The sequence below is a fragment of the Drosophila subpulchrella genome, chromosome 2L (assembly GCF_014743375.2).
Source record: "Drosophila subpulchrella strain 33 F10 #4 breed RU33 chromosome 2L, RU_Dsub_v1.1 Primary Assembly, whole genome shotgun sequence".
Taxonomy (NCBI): domain Eukaryota; kingdom Metazoa; phylum Arthropoda; class Insecta; order Diptera; family Drosophilidae; genus Drosophila; species Drosophila subpulchrella.
Window position 1 is genome coordinate 6,906,039 of NC_050610.1, and position 24,448 is coordinate 6,930,486.

Sequence of the window (24,448 nt, forward strand, 5' to 3'; positions counted from 1 at the left end):
TTACACTTTGGCTTTATATGTTGATTTATTTTTACAAAATTTGCCTGTCGGTTATGCATTAGAAAAAGCTTACATTCTGCGGGGACATAACTGAACTATCTAACTAATCGTGGCCCACTTAGAACTACGACATTACATTGGCCTCGGCTTCCGGTTCATCTCCCCAGTCCCAGTCGTTAAAGGAGTCCTGAAAAATTGATCATTTAAATGATTATTATCAAAATTTATTGCAGAATATTAAGAATAATATATGTTATCATGATGTAGTATTTAAAATTTAAGCAAGTCACCCAAATAATAACTGTCTTGGGTTACAACAATTTATATAAAATCGACTGACTACATTTTAAGATCCAAAAAATTACACTACCCTTAATAGGATTTAAAATGGTATTAGAAACCAATGTTGTGTTGGTTGATGATATATTTCTCAAAGTCATGTTATCTTTGGTTATCCAGCAAAATTGCGGTATCGGATAAACTTCGTTTAAATAGAGGCAATGTTCTGTTTTAAAGCTCTCTCTGATAGAAAACGATCTAGAACCTTAACATGGCATTAAGATATCGGTCCTCAGCAGTTTAAATTCAATTATTTACATGTGGGCTGACAGTTATCCGTAATATTCGAATATATTTTTCCTTCACTTCAACTTACATAGTCATCCAGATCGTACTTCTCCTCTGGCAGAGCCTGTGGAGAGCAGGCCATGTAGGAGACTCCCGTGTTGTGGGCGGAGCACTCGCAGGTCTGGCTCTGAATGGGCGTGGCACTGAGGGCAACGCGCTTGGCGAAAATGGTGGCGAATCGCTTGATGGGGTACTTCCGCTCCGGCTGCAGCTTGCGGGCACTGAACACCGATCCCTGGGTCTCCACCGCGAGCGTTGTGCAGATCCCCAGATTGCTCTTGGGGATGTGCGTCGTGTTGCGGCTATCCGCATCACCTTCGGGGAATCGCTTAGAGTAAACCATCTTACTGTCCAAGCCGAAGAAGTGACGTAGTTTTTTGTTGCGCTCAAAGTCAAACTCCGTGTCCGCCAGGATGTGCAGATTAATGCCCTCTTCCAGCATATATTGCAGGATGGAGGTGTAGTCGAATCGCATATCCCTGGCCGCACACTTGCTGCAGGAGAGCAGGATGAAGGTCTTCGAAACGCCCGGACGGAAGTTCAATTTGGCAGCAGTGGAAATGGCCATCAGGATGTCGTTGCTGCTGCCATTTCCGGTGTTAATGTGGCCAAAATAATCAGTCAGTTGATCCGGCTTAGAGGTGAACTCGTTGTGTTCTAATATAACACTCCTGGGCTTGTCGTATGGGGCAACGCCTCCAAAGGCCACCACAGCATATCTAGGGGTTTACAAATTTTAAAAACGTTCAAGTTAAAATAAGTTTTGAAAAACCCACCGATTATTCGTTAGCTTAGCGGCCTGCAGCTGTTCTTCAATGCTGCTAACCACTGTCATGATGTTTTTGGACGTCTTCAGATTGGCATTGCAGTCTTTGGCCTCTACGATGAAGACCACATCGCTGCTTCTGGGAATTTCAGGGCCTGATAGCTCCATGAAAGTGCCCTCGGGGACATAGGAACCATTGGACAGTTGGCAGCTTAAATGGATGTAAATTTTATAATGGATGTTATCATAATAGATCTTCTAACTTACAACACACACTGAGAGGGCACCCGCATGGGAACCTTCAGAGCTGTACAGGCCTCGATGTAAGCCAAAGCTGCTGAACAGGCACCCTTGACAGCCGGATGTCCTTTACGAATTGGTGGAGATTTCATGCCCAAGTCCAGACACATCTCGTAGAAAGGACTGGGATCGATCACTGCACTACAGGGAGCAAGCATGCCAGTACGGAAGAAGCTGGTGCAGGTGTCACTGACCTCCTTGCTAACCTCCTGAGTCTGGGCCAACTTGGTCTGCCTGCATTTCTTCAGGCTCCACGAATCCGTGAACTGCTGCGTCTCATTGGAGATCACGCTATTGGACATGGTGTACTCGTCGAAGGGCTCGTTGTTCAGGGTTCCCAGCAATCCAGCTGTCCTGGCGAAGTACCATCCACTCACCTCGAACCAACATAGATCAAACTGAACATTGCAGTGCAGACTGAACTCGGTGTCCGAGGTAATCGACAGAACATCCAGATCTCTATGGATGTTCACAGCCCCAAGTTTAAGTGGCAGGATCGGTTGTGGATTGCCATTGATGCTTATGTGCTGGTAATAATATTAATTGTTAATTAATAATGAATTATTAATTTAGTTAATTGACTCACATCTGTGCCCAGGTCAATTTCAATTAGTTGGTCATTGGCAATGAAGCTCAGTTTCCGCGTAAGTCCTTGGCCAGCCAGTGGATTGCTCTGTAAATTATAGGTTTAATTAAGGGATCAAGGGTTTTTATACCCGTTACTCGTAGAGTAAAAGGGTATACTAGATTCGTCGGAAAGTATGTAACAGGCAGAAGGAAGCGTTTCCGACCCCATAAAGTATATATATTCTTGATCAGGATCACTAGCCGAGTCGATCTAGCCATGTCCGTCTGTCCGTCTGTCCGTCTGTCCGTATGAACGCTGAGATCTCGGAAACTATAACAGCTACAATACTGGGATTAGGCATGCAGATTCCTGAGATTCCTGCGCAGCGCAAGTTTGTTTCAGAAGAGTGCCACGCCCACTCTAAGGCCCACAAACCGCCCAAAACTGTGGCTCCTACAGTTTGGATGCTAGAACAAAAATTTTAACTGAAATGTGTTGTTCTCATCAATACCTACCGATTGACCTAAAAAAAAGTTTGCCACGCCCACTTTAACGCCCACAAACCGCCCACAAACTTCAAAAAATCGTAAATATGAACGCGGATATCTCGGAAAATATCAAAGATAGAGAAACGTTATTTCAGATTTAGATTCCGTAGGCTTGAGCGCAACGCAAGTTTGTTACGCGAATATGCCACGCCCACTCTTACGCCCACAAACCGCCCAAGCCTGTGGCGCCCACAATTTTTGTGCTAGATAAAAAATTGTAACTTAAATGTATTGGTCTCGTCAATACCTATCGATTGATTTAAAAAAAACTTTGCCACGCCCACTCTAACGCCCACAACGCTTAAATCTGTCTACCGCCGGTAGGTGGCGCATTTGCTGCTTGCATATCTCCATTTTCCTTTGGTCCCTTTACCTGAGTAACGGGTATCTGATAGTCGAGGTACTGGACTATAGCGTTCTTCCTTGTTTTGTAATACTTACTGCTGGTTCCAAAAGTAAAGTAAAGTTTCGCTTGAAGAAGTCGTGGGCCAGCAGGTAGCTGCATTGGGAATTGGGTCGTCCATTTCCGAACTCGTCAAAGTTAAGGTTCAGACCCACAAAGCGCTGGTCAAAGGTCATATAGTGCCGCGAGTCAATAAGCAAGGCGCGAGCTAAAAAATAAAATAAAAGAAAATATAGAAATCATAATGGTTAACCTTCCTTGACTTACAGTAGTACGGTGGCAGCCAGGTCTTGGGATCCAGATGGGTGCGCATATTGTACAGCTTCATGACGATCGAGGAGTTGGTCTCACTAAAGAAACTCTGCGCCTTGGCTAGCACCTGGTATTCGGGAATCTCCTCGAACTTGGGCGTTTCGTTGAAAGCGTGCCAGGACATGGGCAACTTCTGTTCTAGATCAATAATACCAACTTCCGGATCAAAAACGAACTTGGTCTTGGCTTCCCTGTACATGTCGGCGGTTTCCAAAGCATTCATGGCATAGTTGCGGAACTTGTTCCTCAATAGTCCGTAAACCTGATGAAGACGATGCTCCAGCTGCAGTTCATCGGCAACCCAATCAACCTTGGCCATAACTTCGTAGTACTTTTGCACCATGATCTGAACTTGATCGATTTTTTCTAGTTCTTTGATTTCCTGCCAGATTTCGGTAAGAACCTCATTTAATTCCGCGCCGAAGGGTACCAGCTTGAAGTACTTCTCCTTGACGAAATTCCAAGCCAGCGTTGAATATTTCTTGATGTTGGTAATGGCATCGTTAGCCTTGAAGTCCCGGTAAAGTCGTTCAGCATCAGCCGTAAAACTGGAAACCTTGTTGAAGTAAGGGGACTCGGCCAGCTCGTTGGTACGCTTGTAAATAAAATCAAACACCTCCTTGCTGAGATTCCAAGCAGTGGTCTCTATAAAGCTGATCATCTTGAAGAGATGCGGCTCAAATCGCTTCAGGACTGCCTTCCAGTGATTCTCCGCCAAGGTCCAAGTTTTGTGCCACAGGTTTTCGATATATTTGATGAACTTGATGTGCAAATCCTTGACAAAGCTGTCGTACTTCGCAATGCCCTTCTCCAGCAGACCCGATATATAGGTGAGACTTTCGCCGTGGAAGAATCGGGACACCGCATCCAGTAAGTTGTTATATGTGGTCTTAATGGTATCGATGAGCCATACAATGCTGTTGCGTAGAGCTTTTCCAGAATCTCCCATAGCCTGCCACAGTTCCGAGAAGATCTTCGGAAGCGATTCGATGTGATCCCTGATTGCCAGCTCATCCAGGATAGTCAATGTAAAGTTAACCACGTTCTTGATATAGAAGTCGTTGGCTTCATACGACTGGTTCACAAATTGACGCAGATCGGCGAGATCCTCCTCCAAAACACTCAGATGTCCAATGTCATCGATGAAATCCTTATTGTACTCCTTGGCTGTGTTCCATACCACGCCCATTGACTCTGTAGTTTCCGTGTAGATGGACTTGATCCAGAAATCGATTCCCTCTGAAAAGGAGCTGTAGACAGATTTACCCACTGATTGGATTTTCTCGCGAACTTCTTGTCGGATCGATGGGCGCCAGTGGAAGCGACCAGTAATTAGTCGGGAGTGATTCATCTTGAGATACGAACTGACATCGATCACTCGGATCTCCTCGTAGTTGCGCCAGACGTCCAAAAAGGCACTTCGTGAGTCCGGAATGTAGCCCACCATTTGAAGGTTCTGGCTGGCATCCTCCGTCAAGTTGAAATCCATGCGAGCATAGCGCTCCAAGACGTCCGCGTATATATAACCCGAGTGGTTTGTATCAGGAGTATCCCAGATTGTGGCGTTCAAACCGTAAATGGGATACCGGATGGTGGGCAGCAGGTGTAGTCGCACCGTATGGAATGGCGACCGGCGTTCGTATTCCACTTCCCGCTTATTGACATCGAGCAGGGCCAGGAACTTTCCGTATCTCGCTGGGAATATATCTCGCTTGTAGTGGGCTGTGGATTCCGTCTTATAGTAAGAGGTCCTCGCCGCCAGGGTTCCATTGAGCTGGACATCTAGTTCGGAAGCTCGATGCTTTCCGTACACCTGGAAGGTGTAATTGGTGTGGCCCAGTTCACTGTAACGATCAGTCAGCTGGGCACCCAGCTCAATTAGTTGGTCAGGATATTCCGAATAGTCGATGGTCAAGTGGGTCTTCAGCAGATCGCGCAATCCACGGTAGTACGTCGCCTTGCAGTTAATGTCCTTCTCAAGGAGAGGATGTGCCACCGTTAGAGCAATACTGCGATGCTCTCGATCTCCACGACGCAAAGGCTCCGCGTTCCATTGCAGGTTGCTGCGAATCTCCTTGGGCTGTTCGTTATAGTTGCCGCCTAGCCATTGGAAGGATAGGTCCGAGTTGAAGTGGGTGTCCGTCAAGGAGTACTGGCCCGACGAGGACAGATTGCGCTTTGGATAAAAGATATCCAGTGCGAAGCTCTGGGACTCGTTGCCAACCTTTGTAGATGGGTTAGGTTAAGAAAATAAGAACCTATTTTAATAAAGTTTTTTTTATCGATTACTCACCTTGCTAAAGTTGCCCAGCTCCAGGTTGTACCCTATCCAGGCGGTCTCCGAAAGCTCCAACTTGGTGTGTTGTCTCACCACTTCGGGGCTGACTTCCTCGTATTTGGTGCTCAGAACTACGGCGCGGTTAGGATGAATAGCCACCACCTTAAAGTCCTGGGCACTAATAGTGGTTCGTGAATGTAGCTCTCCGGTAAGGTTAAAATTCTTTGTGTTTCTCAGCTCGAACACCTCGAAGTGCTTCACGTCCTGAGTTCCCGCTGGGTCGCTGGAGTCCCTGGTGCTAACATAGTGAATTCCCAGAGGTTTCACTTCGTTCTCCAGCGAGATATCCGTGGTCTCCTTGTAGATCGGATGCTTCTGCTGTTCCACCCTATTATACGTGCCATGCAGAACCTGTTTCTCGTTGTAGAGTACCTTGACATCTCCTTGATTCTGATTGCGCAGCTTTTGCAAGCTATAAGACATATCCGCTCGATGCCGTGTTGTCAATGGAACTTCAACCTCCAAATTGCCATTTATTTTATGGTTGGCATTGGTGCTGTCGCTGTCGTATTGGCTGTTAAGCTTGAAGTAGGCGGAATCCTTGGGCCAATAGCAGCGGCAGTATCGATAGCTCTTTCCGCTGCGAAAATTAGTAGAAACCATTAGAAAATATGATGTTGCGAGACCATTTCTCCAAAATATATACTCACTTTTTGGTGGTGAAATCAAAGTCAGTCTTAAACCAACTGACGTTAAGGAAGGATGGCATTGTGCTGTTAAATTTTCCATGCATATTGCTCAGCGAACTGAAGGACACATCCAGATCGGTGATTCGACGACTGGCCGGATAGTCCAATGCACACACCACATTGTGGTAATCAGTATTTTCCTTATCATAGTGTCCGGTTAAGGCAAGGGTGTGCTCATCCTTGAACTGGGGTGTGATCATCTTGGCAGAGAACTCTCGCCGAGCTCCAGGCTTCCTGAGCAGTTCAAAATCTCCCTCCACAACAGACAGGCTCTTCAAGTTACCCCACTCGACGTGGCCCAAGCCCTTTAGGTTATCGGTTACATTTCGATAAGAAACTCGAGACAGAAGTTTGTTCTGCGCCTCCAAGCCCTCATAGCTGGCCTCGAGGACAAAATCTGGTTCGATAAACTGTTTGGAAATCACATTGCCCTGGTAGCTAGCACTAAGCTGGTGGCGACCTCCAACAGGTAAAGGCAGCTCAGTAATAACTTTAAAGTTGAAGTCATCAGCAGATTTATAGTGCACATTGCCGTTCACATCAAGGTTCCACTTGGAATCGACGCTCAGGCGACTCCCAGCTTGCAACTGAGCATAGGTTTGTCCTGGGTTCAGGTACTTGGCACTGGCGTGGACGATTCTCGGCTGAGCGCTTGGCCTTTCTAAGTAGCTCTCCAGCACGAGTTGCAGATTCTCGGCCAGAACCCAAGACCACAAGCAACTACCACGTCCGATATACTGACCGATCTTATATTCGCCCGCTAACTTGCCGCCATCACTACCAAAGCCCACATCTGAGTGCAGGTGAACTGAATCGATGCCGAGGGTCTTCCAAGGAGTCTCCAAGTTCAAGTCACCCACAAGAGAACCCTTGGAGTTGCGCTTCAGATTGCCATTAAAGTTGATTCGAGCGATTTCCGGTTCCGTGCTTTCAACAAGAACTGAGAAATCCATGGCTCCAGTGCTTTCGCTGATACTGTAACCTCCTGAGATCTGGCACATCTTGCCATCCTCAATCGCGCTAAAGGAGAAGCCAATCTTCTTTGGCCCCGTCTCATGAATGTTCAGCTCAATTACACCATCTCTTCCTCCCGCTTTCGGCTGCACCCTCAAAGTGGCATCGATGGGCAGATTGTTGGACATACGGACAGCTCCTGTGATGCCATATGTCGCCATATTCCTATACAGGAACCCTGAGACATCATAGCGCTCAGCATCGCGTGGATTTTTAGCGACTGTACCATGCATGGAAATGTTCCGGAAGTTTTTCAGAGGAGTCCATACCTCAATGTTAAAGACATCTTTCTTTTTGTTAGCACGAGTTCCGTATGATATGCTCTGGCCACTCTGGCTCAGGAAGCTAAGATCAAAATTGAGCTGGGGATTTTGCCCGTTGGTTACCAAAATCGAAGTGGACGCTAGTTGAAGTGGCAGCATAGTGGTTCTGATCTTTCCATTGGCATTAACGATGTAAGAGGGATCGGTGTGCCAGTCTGTAGTAATGTGGAGCTGTTTAGGGAATACAATTAATATTTTATTCTAATCATGAAGCCACTTTGAAGATTACCTGGTTCAGTGTTCCATTGTCGGTGACCTCGAAGCGAATGTCTATGGTATTATCCACGGCTGAAAAATCTTTTTTGAAGTACACCAGGCAGGCATAATGCGGAATAACGTCTGTTTCCAACAAAAGACCCACAGAGGTTTCCAAGAAGTTGTCCTCGTTCTAAAATTCATGTATGGTAAGTTAATTATAACTGACTTTGAAATGTGAAAATAATACTAACCTCTACGGAAGCGGCCATCGAGAGATGTGTATGGGCCGTTACCGCGCTGATGTTGCCCTTATAGGCATTATCGTCCACTTCCAAACGTCCATGAATGTCGATTTCGTGAAGCAGTTCGTATGGTGTGATGAGCTTAAGCTGGACATCATGCGCCTTGGGTTTCACATTGTCCTGCAGTGTGGTGTAGTTAAACTCAAAGCCAAGTTCCTTCACCTGATCCTTGGCATCGTTGACTGTGAACTTGATGCGCTCATAGAATGCATTAAAGTTTAAGTTGGTGTGGTACTCCACTATTGACTTAATGTCCTTAGCAACGGCAAACGGGGTTGTTACAGTCAGCAGATTGTGCACATTTATGTAGTCCGGAAAGTGGAGGCGATCCTTGAATTCCAGTTTTCCTTGCGGCAGGTGCACATGACCCACAATCAGGTAGAAGTCAATGATCTCCTGAATATCTACATTACCCAAAATAGTGGGCCATAGAAGAGTGTCCACCTGGAAGTCCGTGAAGTATGAGAAGTACTCCTCATCTGGATCAGGCTTATAATCCGTTTCGACATTTAGTGGCTTGAAGTCCGCATCGTAGAGCATCTCCAACTCCATTTTGTTACTACCCAACTTATTGACCAAGTCCGACTTTGGTTTCCCATTGATTTTTACACCTAGTTTATAATTGGACAGTTTTCCATGCAACTGGAAGATGAACTCTTTCCTCTTCAGCAGCTGAACAATGAATCCGTTTTCCTCGAAGCCAGCCAGTGGGGTGAACACCACATAAGAATACTCAAAGTCAGTCATATTATCCATGTGCCATACGCCCGTGAATCCCAGTGTGGCATTGTTCCACAAGCCGCGCATATCAACGCGTTCCGGATTAAACTGGGCGAATAATGCCGCTTGTTGGAAGCTCTCGACGGGCGTGGCCAGGCTCAGCTTGACATCAAAGTTTAGGAGATTCTTTATGTCCGCCAAGGCCTCCACTCCAAGGGCTGCCGTAGGAGCTCTTACCTCAGCAACCGCATGACGTTTCTTTTCGTTGAGCCCAAAGCGAGCGTTGATAGTGCGGAATTTCTCCAGGGGAGTGGTGATATTAATGGTTAACATGTTGTCCGTGAACTTCTTTACATAACCGTCCATTGTCAAAGTGAACTCTCGAACATCAAAGTTAAGGGCAGCTGCTCCGCTAACCACACGCTGATCGCTAAGAGAGAATTGGGCCACCAGACCACCCATTTCGTAACCCTTGAATGGACTAACCAGATGCACTAAGCCGGAAACATTGTGGTAGCGTTGGTTCTTTTCAATCTCCCAGCTGGAGTCCATGCTGTATGTGTTGAAGGTATTGTTTTGTCCACTGTATCCCAGATAAAGTTCCGTGTCCACCTTCTTGGCATCCACGAAATGGATCACCTTCACATTGATCGTAGGAATATCTCGGATTGTGCTGTTGATGCCGAAGCGAACATCAAAGCTCACCAGCTGATCGTTAATGTCGTAGTCGCTCTTGTAGCCCACCTGCAGCTTTTGATCATCTGCCCAGAAGAGCGTAGAGTTGATTAGGATCAGGTTGTGCAGGCTATAGACTCCGGCATTCAGGCTGTTGGTGCGCCATCCATCGAAAGGTGTCCTCAGTTCGGCTTTCACCCAGTTGTGGAGAGTCTGACCAGGCAGAATACCTGCATCGTACTCGAATTCGATCACCTCATTGATGCTCCAAGAGGCGTGAGCCTTGCCATAGTATTTGGGTCCTCCGGTAAAGGAGTTAAAGCCAAAGTTTATGGTACGCTCCGGATAGGTGACCATCACGTTTCCATCGTAATGCTTTGTTCCTGGGCTATTGTATTCTGCAAGGAGGCCCAATCTCTGGCTGGGATCTCGGTTAGCATCCCACTTCAGTTCTAGGGAGAGCTCCTTTCGCTTGTCCACGTTCAGCAGACCAACCTTAATGTGCACATCACGTATTCTAAAGGTTTTAAAACTGAATTAGCATTCGAACTTTTTCAAGGGTTGATTTGGTCTTACTTATCTATGTGGAATTCCAGCTGCAGGAGCTTCGGCTGCTCCGACAACAATTTGGCATTGACCCAGTAGTCACGTTCTTTCACCTTTAGTCGTACCTCTGCATTGGAATTGCGATTGTGGGCGTTTGCTGCATACTGTATTGTCAGGCCGTATGGATCCTGGTCGTATTTGGCCTGAACATCGTAGAAGATCACTAGCTGGTTCCGGCGGTACACAATGTTGAGGGAGGTTATGTTGAAGGATGGACTTTCCACAATCATCTTTAAGTGATGTAGCGCCTGTACCCGCGAGCTGCGATCCTTGTAGTTAGCCTTTACCGCAACTGAATGTCCAGTAAACCAGGAACCATTGATGAAGATCTAGAAGGTTATGCAATAACATTAGGTAGTATCGTAGATATTTTAGATAAAAGCTAATCCTTACGATATAGTCCTTGGTGGCTTTCTCATTGACTTTTAAGCTAGCTGTACATGAATTAAACTCTGGTACAGTCACGTTCATGTAGGCATCAATGGCAAACAAGTTTCGTCTTGGCAAATGCACGGAAAACAGACCCGTGATCTCCTTGTCAGGAGCGTACTTTAGTCCCACGATCACATTGTGCTCGGTTCCGTTCTTGATGCGTTCTTCGTGCCTTGAAATAATAGGTATTTATAAATGTAACAACAAAAATTGGTTAAATATATAACTCACTTAACCAAAATGCGGTAATCTATCTTCGACCTTGGCAGCTTAAGTTCCAGACTTGCCCTCGTGCGTGATCCCTCCAAAACAGAATCTTCTGAGTGGGATCTTGCGAATACCAAGCGAAGCAGACTTGTATAGTTGGGATTCACATAGTCCGGTGCATTATTGTACGTGATCATGCCTTCTGTGTGGCCCTGCAGGCTAAGCCAAGTTGAATCTGATGCAAAGTTCAGCTTGGGATATGCCGAGGTCTGAAGCTTCATGTTACCCCGGTACTCAGTCTTGGTTTTGTCTCCATTATTGACCAACTTGCCGGCAAAGTTTATCTCCTCGATCTTATTAGCTTGGAACTACGTCAAATAGGGGTATTCATTAAAAATGTGTTTAAATAGCATTAGTTAATTTACTTACCCTGTACTTAATGGTCATGTTGGTGGAGGTTGTTATCTCGCTTTGAACTACGTTGCCCTTGATCACGGCCTGCAGCTTCTTGGTCTCAAAGGAAAGGTCCACGTCGTGTTGCTTGATGCCATTCTTTTCATTTACCTTTACAGTGCCCGCCAGTCCGGTAATATTGACCCCATTAATGGCAAGCAACATACGAGGATTGTAGATCCAGGCGGTAAAGTCCTGGTGCCTTCGCAGTTCCATGCCCAGATCCAGGGATCGATTTCCATTCGTATCAAGGTAAACATCCAAACGACGGAAATCTGGATTTCCATCATAGCTGCACCCAGCGGAAACGCGATTAGGTCCATTCACGAAAGCCACGGAAGCATTAAAGGCATCGGGTACCTTGGTCACATTGGCGACTAGAACTCGAGGTACCTTTGAGTCTGGTGTGGTAAACACCAGCGAGAAGTTGTTGTTCTCATCACGCTGATCCCACTTGTACTCGAACACATACTTCTTGGCACTCAGATCGGATTTCTTTAGGATCAAGCTAAAGTTGAGAGGCCCTGCTAGCAGGAGACTTGGGTAAACATCGGTGGCGTTACTAAGATCCGGGACACTGTAGTGGGAGCACATCTGCAATCCGATGGCCTGGTCGAGAACGGGCCAAGTGCATGTAGAGTTGGCACTCCTCTTGGCAATGCCCGCCTGTGGCAGCTCCCCATCACGCTTTTTAACCATCAGCTCCGATCGGACGCTGAAAATCTCGTTCTGATCCTGGGGAAGATCAAAGGAGAACGAGACCAGATTGCGACCGCGTACCTTCAGCTTGGCCACCAGCTCCGAGTTGGAGTACAGGTTGCTCTTCACCTTGATGCCCGATTGATCCCAGAACATGTCCGTCTGCATGGTGGTGATCACATCCACGGACACCGAGGGCTTAAACCGACCTTGGACATCAAAGTGCCAATCGGTGGGTGGGTCCATTTCATCCAGATTACCGCTGATACGCAGGTCCACGGAAGAAGCTCCATAGGCATGGATGGCCAATGGAAGTCCGACTGCCAGGGGCACTGTATAGGAGGCATCCAGAAAGACTCGCGAATCAGTGTGCTTGAACTCCTTGCCGGAAAGCACATTCTTGGCCTGCTGGAAGGGATTGAATTGGGCGGCCAGGGCCATCACCTCCAGCATGGACTCCACATTGTAGTATCGCAGATCGTTGCCGAAGATCCGAAGACCAAACTGTGCCCTGGGGTTATTGTAGTCGTACTTCAGCTTGTAGCCTAGATTGTCGACATTGCGATCAATTTCCTGTTTGCGAGCGGTTGTCACATCCCGCTTGTGTCGCTTGTTCCCCTCCAGAGACTCCTCGAAGTCGTAGTCTTCGTCCTCCTCCTGCTCATAGGCATCGGCGGATTGCTGGGCCTTCCTCTTTAGTCGCAGATTATCCAGACTGAGCAAATTTTCAAGGGTGTCATCTTCCTCGGCACTTTCGTTGCCCAGCCAGCGATTGAGAAAGGACAGCTTCTTGCGCAGCAGCTCACCGCTCAAAGGACCCTTGGGACCAAAGGCATTGGCCGCCAACTCCTCCAGTCCTTCAGCCCGGGCAGTCAACTCAAAGAAGTTCACCGACTGACCAAAGAGATCGGCAGTGAAGTTCAGGCTGGCAATTCGTGGCAAGTAGGAATCAGTGCCAAAGATGAGATTCGCATCGGTGGTGGTTCCGAAATTGTACTCGTCGAAGAACAAACTGTGCTCGTAGTTTCTCGAGAACTTGCGAATGTCCATCTTGAAGCGTTCTGACAGTTCATCATTCAGCAGCAAGCCCTGGGCCTCAATTCGAACGGGGGAATTGGACTTGGCCAGGTTAGTCAGATGCGACCACACGAAGGAGCCCACCTGGTTGATTTGCTCATGCTCCAGAATTGATTTTATCGCCCCTACGGATATGTAGTCGGGACACCTCATGGCCTGCAAGTAACTGTATATACGTAGCTCCGAGTTCAAAGTGTAGTTGGCATAGCTGTCCAAGAAGAAACTTCGATAACGAGGGCAGTCCACCCGACGGAAGGCCAAAATACCCTGTAGGCGAATATCCACTGGGGCTGCATCTTCCCGGATAATCCATTGAAGTTGCTCAGCAAAAGCAGGTGAAACCACTCCAATGTTACCCAATCCTTTGAGCAAAATCACCATACGCTCGCGAATGCGTCGCTCTCCCTTAAAGAGGTTGTACAAACTTAGGAACTCGGTCTCCAGAAGATTAATGATCTGCTGCACTCGGAGGTTCTCCTCGCAGACATCGTGGTGTATGCAAAAGCTGTGCACCACCGCCGTGGCTCCCAGAGTATATTCCGGATCCAGTCTGTTTTTTGCGTACTCGAGGATTGTATAGAAGGTTTCTAGGGTCTCCTCGTCGGGACGTGTGATGAAGGACAAGGACCTCATCCAGCTGTAAGCCATCTGCTTGGTCAACTTTTCGTTGACGATCTGATCCCGCATTACCTTATACGAGGCTGTGCTGCCAATGTAGGGCAGGGATTCCAATACATGGTTTCTGCAGAGTGAGAATTTGAGGTAATTAAACAATTTTCGAACCCATTATAAACACAAATTCCTTCAGTGTACTCACTTGCCCTGTTCGCAGGTACTGGCGGATCTCTGAAGCAAGACACTTAAAGTCTTATAGTCGAGGCTCTTGGAGGTCTGTAGAAAGTTGGTGAATACATCGATGAACTCGCGCTTGATATTGGGGAAGCCAACGGCGCACATTTGCACCAAAAGCTCTCGGGCCGCCTTAATCTGGTCGTGCGAGGGCTTTACTGCAGGCGTATGATCGAAGACTAGGGTGGCACGTCTCTCGACCATCTCGGGATCTGTACAAGAATTCAGTTTATAAACATAATTAGAAAATCAATTTGCAACCACATACTTTGTTCTAAGAACTCTCCGGCGCTGTAAGGCTCCTCCCCCTTGAGCTTCAAACTACTTTGACTGGTGGTCAGGGCACCAGAACTGGCATTGGAGAACGGAACCAGCAGATGTGTCTCCAGACAACTGATCTCGCGATAGACATTGTTATCAATGGTTAGCTAGAAACCGCAAAAGTATCATTATTTAAAAGGTATTTTCAAGAAGATTCCTGGGAATATACATTTTACTTACATTACAATGACTCTGGGACTTAAGGATGGGCCATATGGTCTTGTCATCTCGAAAAGTGTACGGTGTGGTCTGCAGCACCGAGTGGGTGGCGTAGCGCTGTCTGCAGGAATTGATGTCCTTCGTCTTGCGGATCTTGACATACACACTGTCGGTATCTTCCAGGGAATATTGCACCTGGCACTGACCGGACACATCCGTTTCCGTTGTGTTGGAATCAACGTCAAATCGCATCATGGTGTTTTGGAAGGCTGACAGGATGCCCTTCTTGATGTTGAGCACCCAGGGCGTTTCCTGCTCCTGCGGGCACACCTCGCTGATGAGGCCATCGTGGAAAGCAAAACGCAGCAGGTTTTGAGTAAGATCTCCGTTTAGACTCGTGCTCTTGGGATGCATATTCTCAAAGCCTTCCGTTTCGGCCTCATCGTTGCCCAGATTATCGTAGTAGTCGTACTCCTTGGGCTTCTCGGCGGAGGATTCGCCACCGTTGGACGATTCATCGAGCCCATCCAGTTTATCGTACAGCCTGGCATCGTTAATCCGCAAGTAACCCTCGCAGGGTTTCGGGAAGAATATCTCCAAGTTGGACTTTAGCAGCAGGTCGGAGCTATTGTCGCCGGAGCCGGCGAATTCGGTACGCACAGCCACCGTATATTCATATCTGTACAGCTGTTCGCCGTAACTGAACTTGGAACTGCTGGATTCACATTGCGGCCTACCGCAGATGCGAGGGTCCTTGAGGGGATCTGAAAAATTAAAGATAGATTTAATTGGTACTTTGATGAATATGACCTACTAACTTTAATACATTGCTCGAGCTTTACTTGTTTTAATTTCTATTTTTTACTAAGGGCCGATTTCTCAATGCCATGTTTAGGTTCTTGTTTGTTATCAGCCAGAGAAAGTTAACCTAAACTTAAATTGTTTGGGAAAACATATTAATTTTCTCGGTGATTTGTAAATTTTCTGAAAATCAAATCCTTGTAGAGTCTTCTACAACGCGACTAAGTGCGCAAATAGATCTCTAAAACTTGAAAAAGAAGAGTAAGCGAACTTTACAAGAACTTTTTATTGGGACAATTGCTCTAGCTAGAAGTTACCAGTTAAATATTTTTGAGAAACTTTAACATGACATTAAAAAATCGGCCATACAAGGAATTATTTTTTCGTATTTCTCAAATAAAATTGTAAAATTAATTACTTTCTCTCACTGCCTGAGTGTGTGCGATGAGCAGGAGCAGCCAAATGGCCGCCAGTGGTTTCAGTGAGCCCATGGTGGGCTTTTCCTTGGCGATCGACGTACTTCCGGATGAGATTGGACAAGCTTACATGTGGGAAAAGTGCCTGCAAGAGAACAGTGAGATAGTCCGTTGAATATGGTTAACGCAAATGAAGATAGTCCTGTTCAACTGCGACTTCATTAAGAATCATCACTGCCAGTTGACTGCCCCGACTGCTCTCTGTCTTTAATTAAATAAATTTTGCAATTGATTGGGCAAAGTGAGGGAACAACCGAGTTAACTTCAGAGCGCTCGTATTTGACATGCTGACACCAGCAGAAACTCCAGAAATGGCAAAAGAAGCCCTTCGTGTAGTTCTGTAATATTCACAGAATGATTTCTCAGTCAAGTGCGTTTGGCCCAGGAATGGGTGCGATTTCCTTTGAAGCCGCACATATCCCGGCCAGAGTCATCCGTCCATTATAATAACACACCAAGCCCCCCGCCTTCTGTTGAGCCAAATGCAAAGCCAAAGCAAATCAATTGAATTTCCACTTGATTCCACATAAAACACACAAAACCAAGACCCAAGGAGTAGTCTCAGTCCCGCTGCCATCATTAATTCCAGCAATAAAGTGGGGGCGGCAGGAGAATCCTGCGAGGCGGGCGTTCCTCGACAGCTTCGATTGATGCCAACTGTTGTTTGCATTTGCATTTGATTTTAAAGCTGCAGCACACAAAAAAGAAAAAAACAGAAAACTGAGTGTAAACTCTTTTTTGTTTTTGCCCCTTGCAGTTTGCTGTATTGAACCTTACAGCTGCATATAAATCCTGCACCCTTTGCAATAGTGTTGGCAGGTTTTGACAGAAGAAAAGATTTTGGTAGAAGGAAAAACATGAAAGGAGGAAGATCCTTTTTTGATCCCTTTTGATCAAACGGGTCACATAAAACGGAATGTTAGGATCTTAATAAATCATATTGATAAATCCATCGATAGAGAAATACGATTGTTTAACAGCTTGAATATTACTATGTAAAAGTTTTTTAAACAATATTGTCTTGTCGTAAAGGGCCTTTGATTCGGCACATCTTAATACATACTTAAGTTTTATATTGTATGGTTTAATAAGAAACCCGATATCCCTGGTTTCTAAAAAAACAATTTCCTCTGTTTCGAAAAATATTAAAAATTCTTTTATCACAACAAGCAGATCAAATCGAGTGTATTTTAAAAAAGCAATTGCAATATAGTCAGTAAAATACAACCAATTTGGATATTCTTAAAGTAAACAATTTAATGGATATCCAGAAAATGTCCGTCGGAGCACCTCTGTCCCGTATGTCCCCTCCCCATCCGGTTCCTGCGGTCTGATTGCGGTTCTGGCTGCTTGCTGACAATGATTGCTGCAAGAAACAGTGAGAGCACTTAACACTTTTTTGCACTTCGACTCCTGCTCCAACTTATGCTGCTGCCGCTGCCCCGGATTTGGCCAGTGTGGCGTGTACATCAATTCGTTCATTTCCATCGAGGACTCCCTCCTTCAAAGCACCCATCTTCTCGCCCGCAGGATAACTGTCGGAATCCTTGTGTGCGGCTGTCACAGATTGAATTGCGTTTGCTGCTGGCTGCTGGCTGCTCGGGTAAATAATGATTGCAAATCACGCTGCTGACGCCAATCGGGCCAAATTGCAGTTTCCTCTATGTTTTATCGCTGATTCTTTCTTAGCAGGCTACTTTTTGCTCTTAAGGGGGTTACCATGGTCTTCTATTAGCGTTTTTTCCAGTTTCCGTTTACATATATGGTTGATCTTTAAAGGTCTTAAAGTGTGTTATTTAATATTACAAACTCTGAACTGCAGTTAGTCAGTTTAATTGAAAAATTCAAATCCATGAATTTAATGTTCAAGCTGTGCTTTCGACCGAAATTCGTTTAGCAGCGTTGCAGCTTATCAATTAATGTTTTCCACAAACGATGCATTCGGATTAGCAAGTCAGAGAACCACGAAAAATAAGAACAATGCCAGTTTGTATGCACTGCAGGGAGCCTGGAGCTCCTCGTCCAAAACCATTCCACTTCCGTATTACTTTCTCCCTGTCGGCGATGACCCCACGACCCTCAATCTCTGCACCAGACCCTGCAGGTCAATATAGGGCTCCTCTTCTACACAAAGAAAAAATGTGAAAAGTGCCAAAAAAAAGAGTATACTGAGATATAAAATATTTTCTTTGGTAAAAGGTTAAATCTTCTATTTAAAAAAGAGTTCTATGATGTTATAGTATATAGCTATGATAATATATCATACCACAATATTATACAACTCTTTTTAAATACAAGATATAAGCTCATTTCATCATTTATTATGATACCATATCATACTATAATATGATACTTTTTTTAAATACAAGCTACTAAGGGTGGTTTTTCTCCCTGTGTAGCCCTCTAATACTGCTGCCGTTTTTATCCGCAAAGCAGACAAAGCTGATAAGCGATAAGCGGCTTAACTTCCGCGACTGCTCGGACGAGTGAGGACGTGAAACTGGATTCGGAATAGAAGTAGAACTATCGGGTATTCCCACATTCATACATATAATTTGACAACGATTTGCAAGAATAATAATAATGGAAATGGGATTTTCGTGGCTGGCTCTTTTGATGATTTTTGCAGCACTTTTGGACTAAGCCTTTGAGCTTGTACCCAAATCCAACACCCCTCCGACCCCAAAATCAAAAGCCCCAAAAAAGGAGCAATACCAACGCAGAGTGCACATAAATTCAAACTACCCACCTCTGTGGCCCCAACCCATTGCGATCCCAGAGCAAACAAAACTTACGATTACTTGGCCAAAGCCAGAGAAACTCAGGAGCCATTTGTTTTCATATTTCCCCCCCACACACTCACACCTCTGAGTCCCCCCTCCCTGGGCACCTCTCATAGAACATTTCCCAGGCAAACATTTTGGTAAAAATGCAATTTTCAAGTGAAGGTGAAGTTGCAGTCGAGTTTCGTAGAAATAACAGAAAAGAACAGGCAAGTGAACTGGCGAGGCTCTGGGGCGAAAGGGCACAAGGGCACAAGGAGGACCTTAGCAGATTGTTAGCGAGTTAAAAGAACACCTGAAATGCCGATTTCAAAAAGTAAAGTTCTGCATATGCTATTTACATAAAGCAAAAAATTTAAAATGATTTTATATATTTTGTTTGGGAATTTTTTTCAGTTTAATTAAACCTTACACTTTTTTTTGTACATTTTTAAACAAGAAACACACAAATTATTTAATTTTAGTTTTAGTTCTGAATGCCTAAAATAGACATAAATCCTTTTTTAGTTCTCTACATTGCTTAGTAATATAATATGAATATACAAATTAAAAAATTGTATTTTTTCAGCTTTGTTGAAAAATTGCCACCCATAAGCAATCATTGATAGTACAGATGTAATTTTCTTCTCAGTCTATTTTCTTTTATTTTATATGATAACCACTTTGATTAATCAAATAATATATATTTTTTGTATCTCTTAGCCCATGGTTTTAATTTGTTGACTATTATCTAAACGATTTTAGTAGAAATATCGTGTTTCTATATCAGATTTTCTTGGCAACCATTGAGCCTTGGCTTTGTGTGATGGAATCTTGCCTTGATCTTCAAACTCCCTGGCTCCAGGTTCAAAAAACGGGCATAAAAAACGGAAAAATTCCCACTAACATAAATTCCAAAGTAAATGCAATTACGTTTGCAGCAACAATTTTCCGGCAAAGGGTGCGCAGGAAAACCTTCCTAAAGAGTTAGGATGCGGGGGTCGTGCGTGGCACATACGCACTCACATCCATATGTTCCACATGAATTGTAAGGCGGAAATTCTCATCGTCGTCGTCGCTGGTGGCATGCAAATCTAATAACAAAGTAGGAAAAGAAAGTTCCCCATGCAGCGAAGGAAACATCAACTTTGAGGAGTTGCAAACTAAATTGGAGCTAGCTAGAAAAAGAACCAACCAGCCGAAGGAGAGATGCAGACGCACATCTCCTCCATTGGCATTGCGTTTATTCGAAAATTTTGAGTGCGTGGCATGCAGAAACGTCACCGGAAGCAGCAGCAACAAAAGCGACAAAGGAACAGGAAACGATGACAACGGAAGCAAGCAGTCATTGCATAAAGATGTAGCAGTTTGTTACCGCCTCACATTCCTCCATTTGCAACCTCCATAAAGGGCAAAAAAAAATAAAGGAGCACAGGGCACTAAGGCCGCGGCGATCTGACTTCTATTAGTTTTTCCCCAGTGATATTTTTACCTCGTGAGAGTAAGCTTCAAAGTATGTTGTGTTCGTTGTACAAATATGTAACCGGTTGCCTTTGAGAACCTACATAAACTAGTCAAATATAACAGCCCAAATGCCCAAAGTGTTAAAATAACAGTACAAGTTTGTTTTTGGTTTTTTCATTTTAAAAACAATTTGTATGTAAGTACTGAGTACCAAATATTCGGGGGACTGGTTACGATAGACCTTACATCGTTTTTTGGTGCCATCTCACCACCTGCCTGCCATTTTAGCGCCATCACGCTCCGCTCGGCATAGGCTCCTTGTTATTGTTGTTGGCTTTTGTTTTTGCACCCAACCAGCCGGACCATCCTGCCCCTAATGGCCTCCAAATGGGCGCAGTGTTTGTCCTATCCCTCCAACTACTCCCCTCATCTCATCCCCACTCGACGTGCATACAATATGCAATGCATTTTTTCATGTTCGATAAAGACAATGGGTGAAAGCAGGGCAAAAAGGTGCGGAAATCGAGGAACAAGGGCCAGAGAAAGGCAGGTGGAAATTGTTCGTGCTCTGGGTGAGAAATTGGAAAATTGAAAATTATGTGTATCACTTGAAAAATGGCTAATAAACGAGATTAAAATTGCCAGAGGCGTGATTTTCACCTGTAAACTGAGAAGCTGTGAGGGAGGAAAGAAAAAAGAGTAATGGAAAAATGGGATTGGGTTGGTTTCATAGTAAAAATTGTAGGGGAACATTTTGCAAAAGGAATGATACAAAAGGTTCCTGTCAAATTGCGTTAGGTGCAAACGAGTAAAAGGAAATTACACGAGCAAAATGTCAGAGAAAAGGAACTGAGTCAATATAAGTAGTTTTCCCTTTGTTGAAGAATGCTATGATCACGGTTTGACAGGAAACAAAATGGCCCAAAGTTTTTTATAAGTTTTAAGCTACAAAACAGAAAACTAAGAGGGAAAGTTCATTAAAGCAGGGGAAATTTTTAAAAATGAGGATCACTTTAATGTTAAATAGAAAATATCATAAATTAATAAAGTGGATTTTAGATGCGATTTAAATCTAATTTAAAAGAGGTTTTCGCGTGTTCAAACCTACTTTTATTTTAATATTAGGAAAAGAAAGTTGATCTGAGGGAATTATTAAAGTCCTACAAACAACTTCTATCGTAAAGTTTAAAGGGAAGGAATTTGTTTATGACTGAAAGTCACACACTTTCGTTGCCAATTTTGAACACCTGCAGACTTCTCAAATCAATACGCACCGTTGTACGAAGGTCTTAAAGCGATTGTCGCTCGCTTTCAGTTGGCAAACATTTGCATAATTTGGAAATGCTCACTTAGATTTGATGCCAGTTGCTCCTCCGCACACTTGCAGTGAACGGAAAGAAGAACTATTATGCAAATTTGCTTTAAACGTTGAACAAAAAATATCCCCATGCCATTTGGTTTGACTTGTAGTCAACTGCAGGCGTTCCTCATCCCCATCCCCGTTCCCATTCCTGTTCCCCGGTGAAGGTGTTGCCAAGCAGTTGCCTGTAAATGGTGCTCCTCCACAGGATGGCTGCACCCAGGATCCCCCTCCAACTGGCAGTTTTGTCTGTTTGTTGGTTCTATGTGGCTTAAATCGTTGCCGTTTGCTCTACTTGCCCCAGCTGCCTTTTTATCCCTGTTCCTGTTGCTGTCGTGTGGCTCCTGTCGTTAGGCTACTTAGTTCTTAGTTGCAGTCGTCGTGGCCGCACTTTTGGTCCGTTTAATTTTTATGGCTTTGTAATTAAAAGAAATTATGGCCAAGTGGCGCGAGGAGGAAACGGAAACCGAAAAAGGGAACTAGTTTCCCGGCAGCCATCTGCTTAAGTCCCTTTTTACGCTTTTTCCGGCCAGCCTTCTTGTATGGTCTCTAATTGAAAGCACATTGCACGTGTTGCTCTCGAGGTCTTCAACCGTTTGGGCCATTTGGGGGCTGTCTAGTCAGGGGAGGGGGTTCATAAGAACAGATGGGATTTATGCGGGTCATAATGAGGCCTTAAATAAGTATCTTCACTCATACATTTATCAAGCTAGATTCTGCACTTCATTTTGACAGAGTTTCTCCTTTTTAGAGCTCTTTTATATTCGTCTCCCATTTCGCCCCACCTAATCCAGGTGCTTTATCATGTTTAGGACCAAGACATATGTGGGAGTTGCTCCCCTGCACACCTTTGCCAAGGCAAATTGATGTCAACAAATGTTTGGAGCGACATTTTTGGGCTGACTTGGGGCTAAGTGGTGACCAACAAGTGGACGGATTGCTTCTGGAAATTAACGGAATGCCGCACAGTGGGGCCTCGCTAATGCTCTCCGTGAGCTGCTGACAGGCGTGGTGACATTGAAGTGCTCGTAGAAACCCTAATCCTTTCACCTGCACAATCTGAATCTGTCACTGGCAAGTGCTTCGTGTTTCATGTGTGGGATTCAGCAGGAAAGCACCCAGCTTACAGAATGTTGTGCGGAAAACAATAAATGCGCCAGAGGCAATGGAGTTTCCAATTCCTATGGAATGTGTTAAGGATAAAAACAACACTAAAGTTTCTTGTCCCCGAAGGGAACGGATTCAGGAAAATGTTTGCAACACCGAACCCAAAGCTTCCGGACGACTTTCATGAAAGAATGGGATGCTACAAAGAGATGGTGTTTCTATCAATATTATTTTTTTACAGTCAGCTGCTAGTGATAAGCCAATTTGATTAAAATTTTAATTTTATGTTTTTTTCACACCCTTTATAATTGTTCAAATTATAATTTTAAGAATACTATGTGTTGTAATAATTATTATAATCTTTATAATAAATGCTTAAGCCATTCTCTTAAAAAAAATTATACCTATACTTAGTAAAATACCAGATAAATCATGTGGAATATGAAAAGAGATATTGATCTTGATCAAATTCATAAGTTATGCCTAATAATATTTGTTTAGCTTTAATTAGGGAGTCTAAGTTTCCGTTTGAAGAATATCGAATTAAGATATATTCAACAATAAACATTTGAAACCATGGTTATTTATTTTTGTTGGTGCACTTTTTTTTACGCCTACATGCACACCTATTTATATTTCATTAATTAATTTATTAAAAGGTGATCTCATTTTCACTTAGCTGCGGAAGCGGATCCATTTTGTGTCAATTTGTAGCTGATTTCATTCTGAGATGTCTTATCAATTAACAATTTTCAGCTCAAAGTACTCGCACGTTTCTGACTTTATTTGTTGATCTGTTTTTTTGCACAGATTATTCTCTCTTGAGAGGTTGTATTTCATCTACAGATGCAATGTAATGAATGATTTTTATAACTCGATTTAATGTGTTGAACACTTTGTGCTTACTTATAAGCCATTATAAAATCAGTTTTCAAACGGTTTTGATGTAGATTTCAAAATAACTTGATAGCACAATCAATCTGCCTACTCATAGTTTCACTGCAATTTCACAAGAAAACTGAGTAAGACAGTCTGGGACTAAAAGATTTTGCTGTGCTCTTCCCCGACAGCTGCTTATCACTTCACACAATTTATTTATAAGACTCGACATCGATTAATCGCGACTATTCCCTCTTGTTTTGTGTTGAACTCTTGACCCAATCTTATCTGGGTCCGAGACTTGTTTCGATTTAAAATCCACATTTTCAACACGTATTTGATGTTAACAAACGATTTGAACGACATGTGGCGCACGGGTTTTCACAGTTTGAGGTTATTTTCGGAAACTTTCCAGCCCTTTTTTGCACATTTTCCGCCACATTTGGGTTCTGCAACGTAATCGCATTTTCCCCCATTTGAATTTGCCGCATTTGAGTGCACTTTATGGCGAAAAAATGGCTGACATTAATGAGCTGCAGGCTCATTTCCGGTACGTTGGGCACACACACTTGCACAGGCCGACTAACCCACTCACACGAACGCAAAAGCTAAGAAATAAAATGCGACGGCGCAACAGGATGGCGTACAAGTGCCAGCCAAGTCGGAAAACGGTGAATTTATCCTTACTTCCGGTTCGAACGCGCCGCCAAACTTTCAACAGGCTCGTTCTCGTGCTCTCTCGCTTTCGTTTTCGGTTTCGGTTTCGTTTCCGGTTCCGTTCTCGTCACTCCACTCGAGTTCTGAGTTCAGAGGATGCGTCCGTTGCCCACGAAGCGGCAAACACGAATGAGGCGATGGATTCTGGCTGATGCTGATTCTGATTCAGATGCTGCTGCTGCTGCTGCTGATGATGCCTCCGCTCGTTTTCCGCTCGTTCGTTCGAAGGCGCTCGGGCTCAGCCGACTATCGACAGCCCAAACAGACACTGGGACACACGCCCTCTAACCCCGCGA

General features: G+C 44.5%; 1 protein-coding gene across 1 annotated transcript; it reads right to left on the bottom strand.

Moving 5' to 3' along the window:
- Positions 1 to 24,267, bottom strand: LOC119547955. Its single transcript, XM_037855005.1, has 20 exons — positions 24,123 to 24,267; positions 15,806 to 15,948; positions 14,608 to 15,350; positions 14,375 to 14,534; positions 14,075 to 14,318; positions 11,458 to 13,999; positions 11,053 to 11,396; positions 10,783 to 10,993; positions 10,360 to 10,718; positions 8,338 to 10,300; positions 8,118 to 8,276; positions 6,513 to 8,059; positions 5,818 to 6,442; positions 3,480 to 5,748; positions 3,251 to 3,420; positions 2,280 to 2,366; positions 1,661 to 2,220; positions 1,404 to 1,604; positions 656 to 1,346; positions 1 to 187 (listed from the first exon to the last, which is right to left on the bottom strand). Exons 2-20 carry the CDS (start codon positions 15,876 to 15,878, stop codon positions 125 to 127), a joined length of 13,011 nt encoding a protein of 4,336 aa, XP_037710933.1. The 5' UTR covers positions 15,879 to 15,948; positions 24,123 to 24,267; the 3' UTR covers positions 1 to 124.
- Positions 24,268 to 24,448: the final 181 nt, after the last annotated feature.